The sequence below is a fragment of the Gymnoscopelus braueri genome (assembly GCF_963280865.1).
Source record: "Gymnoscopelus braueri genome assembly, chromosome: 16".
Lineage (NCBI taxonomy): Eukaryota > Metazoa > Chordata > Actinopteri > Myctophiformes > Myctophidae > Gymnoscopelus > Gymnoscopelus braueri.
In genome coordinates, this window is record NC_137616.1 from 33,804,784 (window position 1) to 33,826,442 (window position 21,659).

General features: G+C 40.6%; 1 protein-coding gene across 2 annotated transcripts in view; it reads left to right on the forward strand.

The window, feature by feature from the left end:
• Nucleotides 1-21,659, forward strand: part of cep128 (centrosomal protein 128) — a 93,740-nt gene that overhangs the window by 7,173 nt on the left and 64,908 nt on the right. For both annotated transcript variants that reach the window (XM_080453070.1, XM_080453071.1), the window contains exons 7-13: nt 137-209; nt 2,088-2,213; nt 9,717-9,797; nt 10,339-10,413; nt 11,655-11,811; nt 13,907-14,046; nt 16,064-16,135. In XM_080453070.1, coding sequence (XP_080309196.1) covers nt 137-209; nt 2,088-2,213; nt 9,717-9,797; nt 10,339-10,413; nt 11,655-11,811; nt 13,907-14,046; nt 16,064-16,135 — 724 coding nt within the window. The remainder of the gene's footprint in view (nt 1-136; nt 210-2,087; nt 2,214-9,716; nt 9,798-10,338; nt 10,414-11,654; nt 11,812-13,906; nt 14,047-16,063; nt 16,136-21,659) is intronic.

Sequence of the window (21,659 nt, forward strand, 5' to 3'; positions counted from 1 at the left end):
TACATTACAGTTGCCATGTGTTGTACATTCACTGAATAACCTCGGCCGGTAAAATGATTCCCTGTAAACAGAAAAGAGCAGGAACTCTTGATATGTAAATATTTCTTCACTGCATTGATCTGTTTTTCTTTTGTAGGTCTGATATTGAAAACAGGCGAGCGATGGAAAATCTCTCGGAGCACTTGTCATCTTCCCAGAAACAGGACTCAGTGAGTTGTGTCTGTTTCCACTCTCATGTCTGAGTGTATGCTATGTACAGTCATTCTAATGATGGCATTGCAACCAAGCTGCTGTCGTAGCAGATTTTTCATAATTGGCTATCAATCCCTGCACCTTGGGCACAATATTCACAATAGTTTCTAAAAAGTTAGTTCAGTCTCCCATTGATTATTTCCACTGGTGGAAAGTAACTAAGTACATGTACTCAAGTACTGTATTAAAGTAACATTTTGAGGGTGTTTACTTTACTATTTCCAATACTTTTACTTCTATTCCACTACTACATCTCCAGGCAAATATTGTACTTTTACTCCACTACAATTATTTGAAAACTTTAGTTACTAGTTACTTTGTAGATTTTGATTATTATTACAAAACGTACATTATACAACAGGTAGTTCCGACCAAGCAATCTGATTGGTTGAAATAGCTTTCTAGCCGTGCTTCAAACCAGCATCATATCACGGGCCTAATCACATTAAATAAATCACTCCGCACTGCAGTCCACACCTGATTAGACCATATATGACACAGCTGTGCTGTGAAGTCACGCTGTGACTGTCCCACGGTAGGAAAACAAACAGACAGTACCCACCGCCGCCACCGGGCGGAGAACAAACAGCTACGCAAGATGGACTATGTTGTTAAATTTGGTGGACTTACTGTTGATCAATGGTTAGAAGAGAGCACACTAAATCGCCTAAAATCCTATAATAAAAGGAATAACTGGAAAAAAGTGTGCTTTATTTCAATGGTAACATCCATACTGTATAAATATCCTCCTGTGTTAAAGTAAAATTACTCCCATTTCGTTAACAGTCCAGTGTATGTTATACTTTATCGTACGAAGGTATCGCACGGCAAAAATAGCCGATCTACAAGTTCACAAGGCATCGCCATCTTGACGCGTTGTGAGCTTGTAGATCAGTTATTTTGGCCACGTAACACGATCGTACGACGGAGCATATAGCCTACTGGAATCAGCTGTGTTGATGAGACGAGTGTCAGAGAGACAGAGTGCTGCGCTGCCACAGGGACTATTTTGTCTCAGTCAAATAAACTCTTCTCTTTACAGGGAAACGGATAAGCGAATTTTTTTTATTATGAATTGCCCCACAATATGAATACATTTGGATGTGTTTTGTTGGTAACTGTTGTATAATCGCAATATTACACTCGAGGGTGTGCTTTACCTTACATTATTAGCACTTCTGTGATCGCGGCGGAACTCGGCTGCGCCTAGTTCCTGACCGCATCACAGGCGTGCTAATAATGACGGTAAAGCACACCCTCTCGTGTAATATTGCTTAAGTAACCACTTCAGCCCTATATACATTTTGGCCATTTGAAAATAGCCGATCTACAAGCTCACAATACGTCGCATCGCGACGCATTGTGAGCTTGTAGATCGGCTATTTTCAAAAGATTTGTATACATTTGAAAACTTGAAATGGGACGTTTTGCATAATGAGTACTTTTACTTTTGGTACTTTAAGTACATTTTGATGCCAACACTTTTATACTTTTACTCAATTTTGTGATCAAGTGGAGTTTGAAGTTATAATGGGTTTGTATAGGAAGGGGGCGTGTCTGATAAAATGAATATCAAATATCTAAATATGTAAATACTGAATGAATCAAGCAACTTAAAAGCTGTCCGGGGGGCTCACAAAAGCCTGGTTAGACGATACAATGAGTTAAACATTTGAGTACTTTCTCCACCACTGATTATTTCCTGGTTCCTAATATTTATTTTCTCCTTCTCATAATACAGTAGTAGCCAAGATCACTTGCTAGCCTGCATCAATGGATGGTGTCCAATGTTAACTTAGTCTATCTGTCTGTTTTTCGTGTCCGTCTGGCCACAGGTGTCGTCGCGTGTGGAGCGTCGCCTGCACGATCTGGAACGAGAGATGTCGACCGCCGAGCGACAGAGTGTAGAACGAGAGAGACGCCCCGAACAGTGGGCCGCCATGTCTGAGGAGCGGCAGGAGGTAATAAGCCTTTCTTATGCTTCTCTTGCTTTGTGATCCCTTCCCTGTCAACAGTCTCCCACCATTTCACACATTCAAGTTTGAACCCAATCAGTCCGGGAACGCATCTGTGTCATTTTAAGATTTTCTTTGGGCTATTCAAAAATAGCAGATCTACAAGCTCATAGCGCGGCACCGAGTGCCGCGCTATGAGCTTGTAGATCTGCTATTTTTGAACAATTTTGAACATTTGTGCAAATCTTTGAATATCTTTTTTTTCCAAGCGAACATTTGTAACTCAAATCTTTGCTTCTTTTTGCTTCAAAATATTTTATAAATGTTCGCTTTAGAAAATACATATTCAAAGATTTGCACAAAATTTCACGATTTTTCAAAAAAATAGCAGATCTACAAGCTCATAGCGCGGCACTCGGTGCCGCGCTATGAGCTTGTATATCTGCTATTTTTGAATAGCTATGACTGATTTCAGTCATTTGGATTCCATACAAGGCAAGCACGTCTTCTATGGAAGCGCACGGAAAAAAATAGCCGATCTACAATTTCTTCCTGGTTGTCTGTATGTAGAACAGCAGTAACATAGGTTTAGAAAAAAATCATTTGGACTTGGCCTGAGAAAACCTTTCAGTCGTGAGATTTTATTTTTGCTTTAATGCATGCATTTCATAACATCCTATCCCCTCTCTGCTACCCTGCTGTTATTTCCTGTGTCAGTCTGGCTGCTTTAAGCAGAGAATATAAAGCATGTGAGAATGCAACCAGGCTCCTTTTGTTTTGTTTTATCATAACCCTTTAAGACCGGGAACGCATCTGTGTCATTTTAGATTTCTTTGGGCTATAAAAAAAAAATAGCAGATATACAAGCTCATAGTGCGGCACTTGTTCAGTATATCTGCTATTTTTTTTTATATGGTGAACATTTTTGAAAATCTTTGAATATATATATATATATATATATATATATATATATATATATATATATATATATATATATATATATTTAAAGTGAACATTTGTAACTCAAATCTTTGCTTCTGAGGGGATTCTACAAATGTCTTCTAAATGTTGCTATAATATCAGTGGTTCTCAAACTTTTTCATGTCAAGGACCTCCCAAAATCTCAAAAGATTTTGTTCCAGGGACCCCCCAGAAGCAGAGATTTGAGTTACAAATGTTCGCTTTCAAAAAATATATATAATCAAAGATTTGCACACATTTTCCTCGATTTCTCAAAAACTATTTGTTGGTAATTAATGGTTTAAATAGTTACACAGTTACGTTCCCGGTTTAGATGGGTTAAAAGTGTAGCCACAACACCCTCACTGGGTAAGTTGATCAAGTGGAGCGCTGAATTTTCTGCTTGCATAAGTAGACAAGTAAAAACATAGTGCTAGTAATAATAACAACAATAAGTATTGGGTCAGACCAGGTATGGGCAGTGTGATGAACAGTATTGGTATATAAGTATATGTTTGTGGTAGGACAAGTCATGTATCATCTGTTCCACAGCTGTGTTATCGGCCTATAGCAGTAATATTAGAGAAGTTAAGTTACAGGTATTGTACATTATAGATATTTTAACAAATTACATTATACATACAGTATACTGTAGACATTGCACTCAGTAGGCGTATGCGTGCAAATAGCAAGAGAAATTAGTTACATTCTATCATCCAATGCTAGAACGCGGTTCAGCTGTTATATTGCAACCGCTCATGGGAAGAATTCACGTTTCATGTGACTCAACAGTTATGCAGTGCCTCCGCATTATGCCATTTTGGTACTGATCAATTCAATTAGAGAGAATTCAGAATAACCGCCAGACGTCACATTTAACGTTTTCTCAATACTTAATGGAATTCTATCAAAAAGCAACACAAGTTGTCCATGTTGTACTGATCATCACGACAAAGTGAAAGGAACATTTTCAAACACAGAAGAGACAAATTCTTATCTAACTTAGCTGTGAACAATATTCCACCCACCCTTTTCCTTGTACAGACCGATGTACCCAGACAGATTAAAATAAATGGTAAACCTCCAGGCTCTTCATGGCCTTCATTTGTACAGATATCCATGTGGGCTGAAGAATTGGGTAGTTCACAATATCTTTACATAAGGCCATCAAATGGCAGATAACTTTTATCAAAGTAAACTTGCTAAATTACAGGGATCAAAGGAGAGCTGCTGCCAACATCATACATCTTTTTATATATCTATAAAATTGATATCACAGTGTGGTGATCGGTAATTGCAACCACTAACCCGTGTGTGTGTGGGTGTGTGTGTGTGTGTGTGTGTGTGTGCTGGGAGTAAGCTCTGCCTTAGAAGCAAAACTCTGGAAATAAAACCACCTTCACAAAAAGACAAAAGTGACAAATTAACTAAATTAACCTATTTACCCGCATGATGTATCATCTATAAATTCACAAGTGTGTACTGTGTAGGTGTGGTTGTTTAACTTCAAACTTGGCATGCGTGTGCAGTGCTGAGAATACGGATGGTCGTAACCAATGGTTTCTGAGAACTAAAAAAAAACAGTCCGGATCTGTGGAGGACGCTCTGAATGTCTGTGTGTTTGGGGCTGTAGGCATCGCCTTCCCTGATTGGCAAATCCGACTCATCGGAGGTTGGTCCAGACAGAGTCCAAGACTCATCAGATGTCAGGGCCGCTTCAAACTCTCCAAACAGTTCAGATATTTCTGAACCATGACGGCGACGTGGCCTAAAGATAGCTCTGCACACACGTCATGCGAAGTCCGGCCTCTCTGGCCTCTCCTCTCCTCCCTCCCCGCTTTGCTTTGCGGCCCTAAGTTAACCTCTAGTCACATCCTCCCAACCTCCCAACCTCGGTCATGTGATAAGAGGTCAGACTTCCTGTATCTGGTTGCTATGGCAACCTGCCAGATCAGGCTGAGGGTCTGATAAGCGAATCAGAGAATCTATCAAACCGAGAGTCCGATCACTGATCGAGGGTGGGGTAAGATGCCTAAAACATAGCCATAGCTCTGATCAACAGTCTGTGACGGGTCTTGGAGGCATGTGGAAGTGATCCTGTGCTTGCGAATCGCTGCCGAACTTTGGAGCTTTTGTCAATTATATAGTAGTAAGATGGTGGCGTGCAAAATAGAACTCCATACTTTTACAGGGTGATGCACAACATGTCCGCCTGTCTCCCATTTATGCCCATATACGTCATCAACACGACAGCAGCGGTTTCTGACGACATATTTGGTTGCACTGGGTACTCGTGACAACGGGTATTGCACAGGTGGGGCATGCATTGCCAACTTGCATCATGCATCGCGACACGTTGTGAGCTTGTAGATCTGATATTTTCAAAAAAAAAAGTACTTTACTATTGGTACTTTAAGTACATTTTGATGCCAATACTTGTGTACTTTTACTAATTTTTAATTCCGGACTTTTACTTGTAACGGAGTACTTCTACATTGCAGTATTGATACTTTTACTTAAGTAAAACATTTAAGTACTTTTTCCACCACTGTTCCAGAGTAGGCCGGTGTCCGTTTATAAATAACATTGAATGTAACATAGACAGACATAACACAAGACTAAACATTCAGAGCAACACAATATAAACCACAAACAGCAACAAAAAGAAGCGCAACAGCTGCGGTTATCAGCATAAGTGCATTGAGACGAGCTTGGTTGGAGGAGGTGGGAGGTGTCTAGTGTTGATGAGTGTATGAGTTCTGAGTCCCTATCATGGCAGTGGGGAAAAGAACTGCCCCTGAAGCTGGAAGATCTGGGGAATAATGGCCTGTAGCGCCTCCCTGAGGGCAGCAGCTGGAATAGATGGTGGGGTCAGAGATGCTGTTGTTGGCACGCTAAAACCGTCCATTGGATGCAGAGGGATCCAACGGCATTACAAACAGGTGCTCTGTTTGTAATGCTGTTCAGAATACTGTACCAAACTGTGACTGTGATGATTAAGACCTGAAGGCGATTCTACAAAAGTCATCTAAATCCCAACAGTTTTTCTGAAAAACGTATGTTTCTATATCAGTGGTGCTCAAACTTTTTCATGTCAAGGACCCCCAAAATTATATGTATTTGACCGCCGACCCCCATCTCAAAATATTTTTGTTCCAGGGACCCCCAGAAGCAAAGATTTGACTTACAAATGTTCGCTTTAAAAGAATATATATTCAAAGATTTGCACACATTTTCACGATTTTTCAAAAATAGCAGATCTGCAAGCTCGTAGTGCCGCGCTACGAGCTTTATATCTGCTATTTTTTAATAGCCAAAGTGTAAAATAATGATTTTTTAGCTCAAATCTAAAAATTACATAGATGCGTTCCAGGTCTTAATGGGTTAAAATACTAATGATGGCTATGAAGAACTGTAGGAGAAGTGGGGTTTTTAAACCTGTAGTCCCCCCCCCCCCCCCCCCCATTATTATTTTTTACAGAAGAATTTCAGGTGTTGTGCTTTGTTGTTGATGAGGTATTTCATTTGAGGGAGTTATTGATGTGAGTTCCAAGGTCTTTGAACTCTGTTATGGTGATGGGATTTGCCATCGATGTGAATAGGGGATTTATAGGGTTTTTTATTGTTTCTTCAGATCCCAGAAGTCTATGATTATTTATTTCACTGGTTTTGACTGAGTTGATTCTGGAGGTTATATTCTTTGCACCAGCTGCGTTTTTTTTTAATTTTTATTCAGGCTGCACCGGTCCCAGTCCGCCACTGATGTTACCCCTGTAAAGGTATCCTAACATCGGCTATTCTATACTAGCCTGGTAAACCCTCCCTCCGGAAATCTCATTTCTATTTGATTCCTGGAGTGAGTCTGGCATGAACCGCCTCTCTGCAATATTGGCTGTGTATGCCAAACGGCCGCGCCTATCAGCGTCGTCGCTCATTGTTCTGTGATTGACAGCTTACGTTGGCCAATCAGGTGGCGAGTTCGAGTGAGCCCAAAACACGAACGGCAGCCATCTTTTTCTTGTGCGGCCAATTCTCCGCTATTTTTTTACTTCAAAAAGCTCTCTAACTTCTATTTTGAGGCACGGAATTTACTTATAAGATATCGTTTGGATAGAATTTAGTTGTTTAACTTCATATATGTGGTCAATTAATCATGACAAAGCCTATTTAAAAAAAAATAATTAGAGAACCGGTAGGGGCGGGCAGTGACACCATTGTACCCGAAAAAGGCAACCCATTTTGGGTATGGCTGTCTCAAAAGTCCCGTCGCGTCACATTAAGACTGGTGAACTGCTGATTGGCTGAAGGGGAAAAATTATCATTGGCTGAAGGGGTTGTCAGTCAACGGTATTACTCCCGCCCAACTCCAGCACAGCCAATATTGCAGACAGGCGGATCAGGCCAGACTCACTCCTGAAATGAAATGGAATTGAGATTTCCGGAGGGAGGGTTTACCAGGCTAATTCTATACAATGTTCTCATCTAAAGGACGCTAAATCCAATTATGGCTGGGTGGCGACGTGACGGGTAAACGACACAGCTAAAGGTAATAACATTCATTATGGGGTCTCATTACTGTGTGCCAGCATGACATTACGTTAACTGTACAGGAGCTGTCCATGCTGGTACACACAGTAACAGCTCTGTCAAACAATAAAACACCTGGACTCAAAAGAACATAATGCTTACATTGTAAGCATTACAATTTACCCGTCACATCTCCACCCAGCCATACAAAAAAAATCTCGTTTTCTTACCAATAATGTTCCTTTTGAAGACATTCCAAGAATTGGCCTCCAGAATGATCACGTTGGGATGCAAATGTTGTTTATATATGAAATAAGACCAGCTTCTGCAGAGTTAGTAGTCATAGTGTATTACTGAAGCAATTCAGCCACCCCTAAACATCACCGTTATAATAAATAATAACATGGTATTACATGTTGGAACTAAAGTCTCCTTTTTATATGAGCAGCTGTCTTCACTTATCACTTAGCCATTATTCCCAACAGTTTAATAGTAAAACCACAGAGTGGCGCTGTTTAGCTGTAGGAAGATCCACAACCCCTCGACGGGGAGAGATTACCCTACTCTCTCTGCTGTGTGTGTGTGTGTGTGTGTGTGTGTGTGTGTGTGTGTGTGTGTGTGTGTGAGTTTGTGTTTCTGTGTGATAATAGTAGCTGCCGATTCATTTGCATCCCTATCCACAGCAGTGCCCTAATGGGATACCAGCAATAGGAACCCCGGGCAATAGGAAATAATGCATTTGTCCCAAAATTAAGGGTGAATAAACAAGCGGGAGGAAATGAAGAGGAAAATAATCTCTTTTACTACTAACCCATTTAGACCTGGGACGCATCTGTGTCATTTTTAGATTTGAGCAAAAAAAAAAGCATTATTTTACACTTTGGCTAAAATAGCAGATCTACAAGCTCGTAGCGCGGCACTCGGTGCCGCGCTATGAGCTTGTAGATCTGCTATTTTTGAAAAATCGAGAAAATGTGTGCAAATCTTTGAATATATATATTTTTAAAGCGAACATTTTTAACTCAAATCTTTGCTTCTGGGGGGTCCCTGGAACAACATATTTTGAGATGGGGGTCTGCGGCCAAATACATATACATGTTGGGGTCCTTGAAGTGAAAAAGTTTGAGAACCACTGACATGGCAACATTTTTTCCAAAAACTGTTAGGATTTAGAAGACATTTTGGAGAATCGGAAACTCAGGCCTTAATGGGCTAAAGAGCAGGGGGCGAGGAGGGCGGTCCGGGGGCATTTTTATCCCCCCCACCGGTGGGCCCGCTATGCGATGTGAATCTAACAGATGATGAGTCACTTGGGTGGATGTTATTGCTAGCGGCCCGTAATTCATCACCGCAGCCCGCTCAAAGAGTGAGTGGGATCGATCTTTTAAGCCCTGGTACAAATCTCCACCGTGATGCCAGGCATACTGTTCACAAAGCAGACAAGATGGATGCCACCCGGCGATGACTCGATGCCTCTCGCTTTGCATCCACGCCGTTCCCTTGACGGTTTGGCTCAAGTTGCTTAACCCATTAAGACCTGGAACTGTGTCATTTTTAGATTTGAGCTAAAAAGCATTATTTTACACTTTGGGCTATTCAAAAATAGCAGATATACAAGCTCATAGCGCGGCACCGAGTGCCGCGCTACGAGCTTGTAGATCTGCTATTTTTGAAAAATCGTGAAAATGTGTGCAAATCTTTGAATATATATATTTTTTAAAGCGAACATTTTTAACTCAAATCTTTGCTTCTGGGGGTCCCTGGAACAAGATATTTGACTGGGGTCTGCGGCCAAATACATATCATTTTGGGGGTCCTTGACATGAAAAAGATTGAGCACCACTGATATAGAAACATACGTTTTTCAGAATACTGTTGAGATTTAGGAGACATGTAGAATCGGCTTCAGGTCTCAATGGGTTAATGGCAATGTGGTGCTTGCGTTTTTGCGTGTGCTATCATAACACATCCCGTGGTCTCTGTGTGTGTGTGTGTGTGTGCGTGCGTGTGTGCGTTGTGCAGGCTTTGGGAAGGCAGCAGACACAGGAGAGAGATGAAGCCGTCAAGGCCAGACTGCTGAGGTCAGAGAAAGAGAAAACCAAGGTATGTTTCTCTTTCCACGTAGTTGCGTGGATTCGGTTTTTAAAGATATCGGCTTTGGATTCATTTATACTGACCGTATCTGATTTACGACCTAATTATTTGCTACCATTGAACACTTTCAACCATATTTTTTAACATGTCATTATAGGAGCCGATTTCCAAAAGTGTCCAAAGAAGCCCCCCCCCCCCCCCCCCTCACAGTGTGTTGCACCGCGACACGTTGTGAGCTTGTAGATCTGCTATTTTCGCTATCCATCCAACGATGAAGTATATAGAGCTTAAGTGGTTAGATCAATCTTCGGCAGTGGTGGAAAAATTACTCAAATTCTTTACTTAAGTAAAAGTACCAATACTGCAATATAGAAATACTCTGTTACAAGTAAAATTCCAGAATTCAAAATGTATTTGAGTAAAAGTCCAAAAGTATTGGCAACAAAAAAGCGACTTTTTGTAAACTGGAAATTGCTCCCAAATGACAGCATTCTGCTGGTGCAGTACAGTGTTGTGTTGACGCAGTCTTTGTGTGCACTGTGCTCTTCAGATGGAACAGGAGCTGGACAAAACCAGGAGACTGCTGGAACAGTCAAAGGACAGCAGGGAGTCCCTTGAACATCAGGTGTGCGTGTGTGTGTGTGTGTGTGTGTGTGTGTGTGTGCGCACGTGTATTTATGTCTGGTGTATTGTGTGTGTGCATTTAACACACAAACACATAAATAACAGCACACTGTATGAACATCAACAGTCTGCAGTGCCTCTTACGTCGAACGTGACAGTCTTTCCTAGGCTTCATAGACATAATACATATACATGAAATAATCTGATCCGTTGTTCTTGAAACTGCAGTTTTTGTGGGATTTTTAGTGCAGAGAAAAGCTTTTTGCAACAATTAACACATCAGGTGCCAGCATTTTTTCATAACAACTTACGTTGGGTGCCAGCATTCTCCCCATTGACTGCGCTTTGCTGTTTAAAGCTCTAGACTCCACGAGGAGCAAATCCATGTAAAAAAAAACATCCATTCATGTTGCGCGATGACCCTGGCTACAGCCTGGAACGATAACATTTCACTCGCGAGTTACAATGGGGGGGGATCGCGCATCGCGCATGACCGGTTTTCCCCACCGGAAACAGATTCGGAGATATAGGTGTTTTAAAGAAGGAAATAGACAGGAAGTGGATGGGAGCCATGTTTTTGTTTTTCCGGTGATCTATCTGGCCTATCCTTCTCAAGATCACAATGGGTACTCCCAGAGCTGCTCTAGCCCCGCCCGTGTGGAGAAAAACGAAAAAAACAAAAAGACATATTTCACGGTCTGGACCGTGTTCGGCACCGGACCGCTACTCTGCGCAAACACGGTTCAGACCGTGTTTGGCACCCGATGTGTTAAGTTTGACCGTGACCCTCATCAGATCACATGACACACACACTCACGCTGGCAGGTTGCAAAAGAACCCGACCGCTCATAAGACACACTTCAGTACATTCCATAAAGCCTTTGGCTGATGTTTGTGCAGACCCCTAGCGGAGGCGGGCAACATTTGCATCGCAGTGTGTAGGAGCATGCATTGTGACCTCTCCATCTTTAATATAAGCTTTGGTTTCTTTCGCGTGTAAGCGATTCCAAAACTAGTTGTCCTCAAAACTCCCACATAGCAACCGGCTGCTCTGTGCGTTCCCCATGAGAGCCTCATGGGGGACATTGCAGGACATTGAGTGAACCAAAATGACTACCCCTCAAAACAACTGGTTTGGAAATCGCTTACACACGCTTGTTTCCGCAACCCTGTGTGTGTGCGGGTGGTTTCAATGTTTGTAAACAAATGACTGGGTCTATTTGTTGGGTCGTTGCCTCCTAGGTGGAGGACATGCGCGGGGAGCTGCTGAGGACGGGGAAGGAGACGGCGGAGCTCCGGAGGAGCCAACAGGACCTCCAGCGAGAGATCACCCAGCTGTCGGCGCCTCCCCGTCCCCCATACACTGACAGGGAGGACAGGGGTTGGGCAGGAGGGCCAGGTACTGTGTTGAGGGCTTGATTGTCAGGAGCAAGAAGGTGTGGGGTAGGGATGTTAACAATCAATCTATAATCGATTAACTGCCGTTAAGAATTTACTCGATTAAATGTGTCAATTTTCAATTACGTTTGGGCTAGTGAAAGTTACAGGTATGGTATGTGTGATATAAAATGTGAGCTTACCATAATCACAGTCATCCTTAATCATATTCCATCATATTCAAGGGCTTTTGGAGAGATCGGGTGTGTGTGTCTGTGTCCAGCTGAAGCTAGTTGACGCTCTTTAACCCATTGAGACCTGAAGCCGATTCTACATGTCTCCTAAATCTCAACGGTTTTCTGAAAAACGTATGTTTCTATATCAGTGGCTCTCAATCTTTTTCATGTGAAGAACCCCCAAAATTATATGTATTTGGCCGCGGACCCCCATCAAAATATGTTGTTCCAGGGACCCCCCAGAAGCAAAGATTTGAGTTAAAAATGTTCGCTTTAAAATATATATATATTCAAAGATTCGCACACATTTTCACGATTTTTCAAAAATAGCAGATCTACAAGCTCGTAGCGCGGCACTCGGTGCCGCGCTATGAGCTTGTATATCTGCTATTTTTGAATAGCCCAAAGTGTAAAATAATGCTTTTTAGCTCAAATAAAAAAATGACACAGTTCCAGGTCTTAATGGGTTAATGTTATATACATCAAGGCAATTGTGTTTTTGCACTCATTTTTGGTTTCGGACAAGAATTTTCCTTTTGATCCTAAAAAAACGCCACTTATCAGTGAATCGATTTATCGATCGTTAAGGTTATCAACTATCAATTAATGAATTCATTGATAATTTGCATCCCTGGGGGGTGTACAATAGCCTCGCATAGCCAGTTTTTTTTTGCACTGGCAGATTCGTCTGGTCCCACGCTAGGTGTACAAGGCAGAACGAGTGGTGGAAAAAGGAGGGAGGAGTGAGGGGATAGATATTCTGTAAAGGGGAACGAGGTAGAGATGGAGAAGAGAGGAATAGGTGGGGCAAATGCACAAAAGAGGGGTGGAAAGAGTGAAAGCTTGGTTGTGGGACGATGTACTGTATTTGCCATTATTTGACCTTTCAGACAACGTTGGTATCTGCAAGTACAGTATGTAGCCAGTGTGTCCTGATTTTTAACCACTTTAAATCTGGTTAGTTAGTTCCTATTTTGGGCATGTCATTATAGGCGAACAATCAGCTTTCAAAACGTTTCAAAAATAAGTATCATTGTGAGGTTGTAGATTGGCTATTTCTTTTTACATTCTGGTGGTTAAATTGAAGTTCAGTTTGTGTATTTATCTAACAAAAAGTGACCTTTGTTTATTTTTTGGTTATTTGATTGCTTAAATGTTCTCAAATAGAAATTTTAATCAATTCATAGTTTTTCTAATTGAATTCAAGCACTTATAAATATGTTTTGTACCTTTAGCCTTCCTGTAAAATCACAATAAACCACAGCACAATAAAACCACTGTAAACCACAACCACAAAAAAAAAAGAAAGTCCATTAGGAGTCAGTTCTTGAGTGACGAGAAATAAGTCATTTCAAAATGATTTCTTATCATTTCAAAGTGGATAAAAAAGCCTTTTGTTGACTATAAATAAGTGGTAGACGGAGTCATGGTGAGAGGAGAAGAGATTAATCGTGGTATGCAACAACGATGTGACAAAGAGAAAAAAGGACTTGAATAAAAGTAGGGGAAAATTATCACTAAAACATTCTGTGATCATTTATAAAACCAGTCTATTGGAACGTAGCACTGTCAATTTTAGGGCATAAAAAGGTAAAATTTTATGTAAATGTTCACTTCCTGGGGATCTGGTAGGCTGAATTTCCTGAAGTAATACACAGTAAGCAAGTGCAAAAAAAAAAAAAAAAAATCTGCTTTACATAATATCCTCTGAGCCTGAATTGTTCACATACTGTAGGCATTCTCTCTTTAATACACACATTTAGACTCTCTTCTCCTCTTTGCCTTTGTCTATTGTCTCATCATCTCTTGCCTTTACCTTCAGTTCCTCTCATCTCAAACCACGATGATGTGACTATGTACTGTATGTGTGTGTGTGCGTAGATCGTTCGGACCTGGAAAAAGAAGTTGCGGAGCTGCGAGCCGAGCTACGCAAGGCCTCAATCCTCGGCGAGGTGGACGAGCTGAAACGCACTCTCGACCGCAGTGAGAAGGAGAGGATTCAACTCTGCACTCGGCTTGAGGTGAGAGTGTTAAAAAAATATTCAAAGATGTTCACTAAAGTTCAAAAATAGCAGATCTACAAGCTCATAGTGCGGCACGAAGTGACGCCTTAGGAGCTTGTAGATCTGCTGAGCGATTTAGAAGGCGTGTGTAGAATCAGCCTCAGGTCCTAAGTCGTACTATGCATCGGTCAAAGCATCGGTAAGCCGTGTTCTAGGACCTAAAAATGTGGCATTGGTGGGCTCTACTCATCAGCAGCGGTTGAAAAAGTACTAACATTTTTTACTTAAGTAAAAGTATCAATACTGCAGTGTAGAAATACTCTGTTACAGGTAAAAGTCCGGTAATCAAAATTTACTTGAGTAAAAGTGCAAAAGTATTGGCATCAAAATATACTTAAAGTACCAAAAGTAAAAGTACTCATCATGCAGAATGTCCCATTTCACAAGTTCAACATGTATAAAAATCTTTGAAAATAGCAGATCTACAAGCTCACAATGCGTCGCATTGTGAGCTTGTAGATCTGCTATTTTCAAATGGCTGAAATGTATATACAGTAGGGCTGAAGTGGTTCATGCATGTTTTGTAATAATAATCTAAATCTGCAAAGTAACTAGTAACTAAAGCTGTCAAATACAATTGTAGTGGAGTAAAAGTACAATATTTGCCTCTGAGATGTAATGGAGTAGAAGTAAAAGTATTGAAATTGGGAAATACTCCAGTAAAGTAAAAATTCCTCAAAAATGTACTTAGTTACTTTACACCACTGCTCATCAGTGGTGCCACAGCACGCCGCCACTTATATCACTTGATCGTCACGGCACGGGGACACAGTGCCAGAATCAGAAAGACCCCCATTACCATATTAATTTGCATGTACGAGGAATTTGACTTGGTGTTTCAGTGGAAACGGGTCTTCACGGAAGTCAAGCAGAACATTATTATACATTATGAAACATGGACAGGTACAGCACCAGAATAGTAGATCAGAAGTAAAACGGCAAGTCGGTTATACTACACACACACACACACACACACACACACACACACACACACACGTTTCCGTCACTTTAATGAGACGTTTAGATAAAAAAAGCGTGACCTCGTCAAGTAGGGGCACCCAAGGCTACGATGCACATCAATGAAGCACTCGTAGAAATGACTGATGCTTTAAGAACTGGCACTCCAGTCTGTGATTTTGGCTTTCACAGAGGAGTGTGTTTTTTGGTTAAAGTCCCACACTCCACTCGTTTATGAGTAGGCGTTTTGCATGTACGGTACCATCTGGGATGTCTCTTATGATTTTTATATTGAGATCCAAACAGATGTCAGCAATGTTTTTTTTTGTTTTATTACGCCTACCAAAAATGAACAAAAAACCATTAAAAAGTCAATCTTCCGTCCTGTTACCCACTTTCTCTTTTTTACATTTACGCTGTGGCCTATTAACCCACTTTTGAGTAACTTTAGAATGATTGTAAGGATGTAATTGGAATGATTTCCTAAACCCACCTCAGCCGTACCAGAGCAACTTACATTTACCTGGGTTTTAAACTTCAGTCAAACTGGAGGCTTAAATCAAAATGGAGATTTTTTTTTACGGTAAGTCAAACCGTAGACTTCAAAGTGACTGTGATTTTTAAAGGCTGTTAAATTGTATTGACATTCCTCCTCCTGATACTTTCTGAGTGCCTGGGACTTGCTCTTTTTGCAGTTCTGACTGTGGTTTTCTTGTGGACCGTGTGATTAATCCAGCACAACTTTGAAACCACTTTTCAAAAAACAGCCCGGTGGTAGAAAAGCCAAATGCGAACTTTGTGTATAAACAGCCCATATCCTACTGGCATCGCTCAGTTTTTCCTCTCTTACTTCCTTCGCACAATCTGTATGTGTCTCCTCTTATGGTCTCCTGGACATCTACAACATCCATCTCGTCTCTTTCTGATTTCTTTTATGTATTTTTTTGTTTTCTTTCCCCCTCTGTTCTTCCGTAACCCCTCCTTCTCCTCCTCCACCCGCCCCTGTTCTGCGTCTCAGGAGCTGACCTCTGACCTCGCCAGGCGGGAGCAGCAACAGCTGCGCATGCTGGAGCAGTTGAAGGACATACAGGTATTATTATTATTAATAATATTGTTATTGTTAGGGGGGTGCCGATACACTCATTTCACGATACGATACGATACACGATATTGGGCTCACAATATCGATATATGGCACTTTTGTATTATGAAAATATATGGGGGGGAAAGAAGCAAATGCAAACAAATACTTATGTTTTTGCATTATTATTATTGCCAAAAAATAATAGCGTTAAAGGTAGTGTAAGTGATTTGCAAAGTTTCAAATAGAGTTACTATAGAGTGTCCTGTCCATATAAAGAGTCTCCATGTCTCTCCAGCTCTTTATAAAACAAAAAATGTATTTTGTAGTTTTTTTTTTTTTTTTTGTAGTTTCATTTCCAATTTTATCCAACCAGGACAGAGAACTCAATCAGGATATAGATTAAACAAGTGAAATTGGAAGTGATGACACTAAGAAATGAGCAGACAAAATTTTAACTGGAACACTATACAAAAGCTTAAAAATGGGTACTTTCTCCTGATTGGCTGAGATTTTGACACCTACCGAAAAATGTATTTTCTGTTTATTAAAGAGCTGGAGAGACAGGGAGACATCTGTTACTGAACAAACACTCTATAGCAATGATTACTATCAGAATATAGAATTTTAACCTTTTAACAAAATACTTTTTGTTTTAACCAAAAAATATCACTTACCCTACCTTTAATGGCGTTATTTCCAAAAACGTCAAAATGATACGTATATCGTCACGAAAACGTATCGCGATATATCGCGGGACGATATATCGGCACACCCCTAGTTATTGTTATTGTTATTATTATTATCTCTGCCAGTCCGGAAGGCCAGGAGGTGGAGATCATACTTTCGCTCCTGTTTCTGTGTGTGTGTGTGTGTCTCTCAGAAATCCCTGGACTGATCAGCATGAACCTTTTCAGGCCAGTTAGGTCGAGGAGGTCACACAAATTTATGTTTTAACATGAATGATCTTAACATAGGCCCGTTAATATTTAATTTCAAGCTTTTGGCCCCCAGACTCTTTAGAAAGTCCTATTGTTTTCCAGCATCACTGACACTTAATTGCATATCTGTTTGAATCATCCTTTTTTTGTGTCTTTTATCCAGTCAATGTGTCCACATACATGAGTTTTTGCACTGTAAAATCTGACGGAAACATTTGACTATAACTTGTTTACACATTTTTACGGCACATCTGCGCACAAATAACGAACTGGCGGCAGATGGTGGGTTTGAGCCATTGTTTCATTGTAGCTTAGAGTGTGGAACTAACAGTAATGGCGACATGGTAGAGATTTGCTGAATCATGCAGGCATCACCAGGCTTTCCGCAGTACCTGGAACAGAATTGTGAATGTGCTTGAATACGCCTATTGGTTCATTTTAAACCGGTAGCAAATCTTACATTCTTATGAAATATTATTTAACCCATTAAGACCTGGAACGCATCTGTGTCACTTTTTGATTTGAGCTAAAAAAGCATTATTTTACGCTTTGGCTATTCAAAAATAGCAGATCTACAAGCTCATAGCGCGGCAACAAGCTTGAAGATCTGCTATTTTTGAAAAATCGTGAAAATGTGTGCAAATCTTTGAATATCTATATTATTTTAAAGCATTTTTAACTCAAATCTTTGCTTTTGGGGGGTCCCTGGAACAACATATTTTGAGATGGGGGTCGGCGGCCAAATACATAACATTTCGGGGGTCCTTGCCATGAACATTTTTGAGCACCACTGATATAGAAACATACGTTTTTCAGAATACCGTTGGGATTTAGAAGACATTTGTAGAATCGGCTTCAACCGGTAGCAAATCTTAAATTCTTATGAAATATTATTTAAACATATCTTTGATGCGCTTAATATTATTATTATTACATTTTCATGGGACAAGAAGACACTTGTTAATAGGGTCAACATTTCTTGTCAAAAGCGCACTTTCAATGACCCTGATGCTTATTGCGAACGCGGAAGGAGGCGCGGCGAAGCCGCGCCTCCGACCAAGTGGAGCTTACTATGTAACCCTGCTCAGGTTGTGTGTCTGTCTGTGTGTCTGCGATTCTGTCTGTGTTCATGCTCTCATTGGCTCACATGGCCCCATGTGACTCACATGCGTGCACTGCCTGTAAGCAGCCTCCAGAGTGCGCCAGAGTGCAGGAATTTAGACAATGCACACCAGCCTGCCACACACAAACACACACACACACACACACACACACACACACACACACACACACACACACACACACACACACACACACACACACACACAGTCAAATAACACGGATTCCGAGTCCGTAAATACACAATATTTTCGAGCTGCGTTCGCTTCCAGCGTTCGCGCGTCTTACTTGTGTATATTAGTGCGATATGTAAGGAAAAACAGAACAGCAACTGAACATGTCAATGCAGGACGTGATCAGGACTCCCAGCAAGAACAGTCTATCGACAACTACATAGAGAGGGATGTTATAGTGGAGTCGCAGTGTATAAACTCCTCATTACCAAGACAAATGCACAGCTGAGAGTTCAGCGGTTCAGTGGTACTGGTCTACAGAGAAATAAGTCACTCTTTAATGCTAGGATGAGTCATCCTTTACCATATTCTCCACCGTATCCTCCTCCTCCACACCAAGAGAACGAGACAGGCCTGAATTCTGTTAAGCTGTGGTGGTGACATTTTGCACACATCACTTTGGGTTCACTTGTCCCCTTTTAGAGGAAAAAGGCCACTATGCATCAGTGCACTGTTATTCTGAGCAGTGGTGGAAGAAATACTCAAGTGTTTTATTTAAGTAAAATAAAAGTATCAATACTGCATTGTAGAACTACTCCGTTACAAGTACAAGTCCGGCATTAAAAATTTACTTGAGTAGAAGTACAAAAGTATTGGCATCAAAATATATTTATTTTTTCAAATGTATAAAATGTATAAAAAATCTTTTGAAAATAGCAGATCTACAAGCTCACAAGCGCTTGTAGATCGGCTATTTTCAAATAGCCGAAATATATATAGGGCTGAAGTGGTTAATGTATGTTTTGTAATAATAACTAAAATATACAAAGTAACTAGTAACTAAAGTTTTCAAATAATTGTCGCGGAGTAAAAGTACAATATTTGCCTCTGAGATGTAGTGGAGTAGAAGTAAAAGTACAGAAAATTGGAAATACTCCAGTAAAGTGAAGAATACCTCAAAATTTTACTTAAGTACAGTACTTGAGTAAATGTACTTAGTTACTTTACACCACTAGTTGCCGCACAGCAAGAAACCCCTGTGTTCGAACCCTGGCAGGTTGGCCTGCCAGGGTGTTCCTTTCTGTGTGTTCTCCCCGTGCCTGTATGTATGGGTTTCCTCCTGGTACATGCATACTATGCAGTGGTGTAAAGTAACTAAGTACATTTACTCAAGTACTGTACTTAAGTACAATTTTGAGGTACTTTTACTTTACTGGAGTATTTCCAATTGTCCGTACTTTCACTTCTACTCCACTACATCTCAGAGGCAAATATTGTACTCCACTTTTACTCCACTACAATGATTTGAAAACTTTAGTTACTAGTTACTTTGCAGATATAAAGTATTACGTTATAAACATACATTTTGATACTAATACTTTTGCACTTTTACTCAAGTAATTTTTTAATTACGTACTTTTACTTGTATCAGAGTACTCCTTCATTGCAGTATTGGTACTTTTACTTAAGTAAATAATTTTAGTACTTTTTCCACCACTGATACTATGTACATACATACTGCTGCCATTGCCCTTGACCCCAAGGCACTGGCATCACAACTGGAGTCAGTTGGTCCCTGGACACTACACTGTGGCTGCCTAAGTACTTAGGATGGGTCAAATGCAGAGGACACGTTTCAACAAGGGTATATCAAAAGAACACATTAACCCATTAAGACCGGGAACGCATCTGTGTCACTTTTATTTATTTGGCTATTAAAAAATAGCAGATATACAAGCTCGTAGAAGCTTGTAGATCTGCTATTTTTTGAAAAATCGTGAAAATGTGTGCAAATCTTTGAAATACATTTTTTTTTAAAGCAAACATTTGTAACTCAAATCTTTGCTTCTGGGGGATCCCTGGAACAACATATTTTACAAATGTTCGCTTTTCAAAAACAGCAGATCTACAAGCTCATAGCGCGCGGCACTCGCTATGAGCTTGTATATCTTCTGTTTTTTGAATAGCCAAAGAAATCTGAAAATGACACATGCGTTCCCGGTCTTAAGGGGTTAAAAAAAACATCCACAGGGCATGAGGGGTCACTGAATGGTTTGATGAGTAGGAGAATGAATGAAGAATGCCATGGCCTTCACAGTCTCTATAGACCCTGCAGCTGATCACCCTATGGGGGATTTACTGCAGGACCTACAGTAGATGTATGCTCTCCTCTCCCCCACCATTATCGGAACTCTTAAAATGTGCATTTGTCTTTGTAATGAGGGGTTTGTGTTCACTACTATAGCATCCCTCTATGTCAGTGGTTCTCAACCAGTGGTCCGGGGACCACCAGTGGGCCTTGATGGGGTTCCAGATGGTCCCCAAGCTAAATGATGGAGAGTTGGTAACCAAATGGACCCTTATTAGATCTTTAACTCTTGAGAGCGTAAAATGAAACCAAATGGACCCTTACGGGTCCATTTGGTTTCATTTTACGCTCTCAAGAGTTAAATTATTGTTAAACATCTGCATTACTTGATTAAAGAATTTTTATTTTGATCAACGTTTGCCTGTTATCTCTCCTATTGGTACCAACATCAACACAGCATGGAATTGTGGACAAAATCGTATCCAACAACAACAAAATATTCAAAGTCTTATGGGTCCGAGAGTCTAAATCTCATCAAATGGTGAATCCGTGGCTCAAATGTCGAATAAATAATGGACCTTGATATGAAAAAGGTTGAAAACCCACTGCTCTATGTAGTTGTCGACGGACCGTTCTTCCAGACACCGTCTTATCATTGACAGTCTGACAGTTTTTTTCCTGTAGTCCAGCGGTGGGCAACTTTGATGCTGGAGAGGGCCACTATATTTCCACACTCACTCCAGAGGGCCACATTGTATATATACTGTCTCTCCTTATTGTCTCCGCCAGAGGTGGAGAGTGTGTTTTCGTTCTTGTCCTTCCGTGTGTGTCCCCGTCTCAGCCAAGCTAACATTGGTCAAGCTTCGCGTGACACGTGACAATATTGTTGTCACCAATGCTCTGATTGGCTAGCGAGACGCATGATGACATAGAAACCTATAAATAGGTGACGCACTTCAAAAAATATTAGATATTTTTTGGTGGTTTTAAGAAATGTAGATTTTTTTGCCTCATTCACATCAATTCCATATCTTGTATATCTCTCTTTTTACAAAAAATATTAGATATTTTTTGAAGTGAGCTTCCATCAGCCAAGCTAACATTGGTCAAGTGACACGTGACAATATGTAATATAAATAGGTAAGACAGGATTAATCAGGAACAGTACTGGCGGAGACCTGTGCTCCGAGGAGCACATTTTCTAGTTTTAA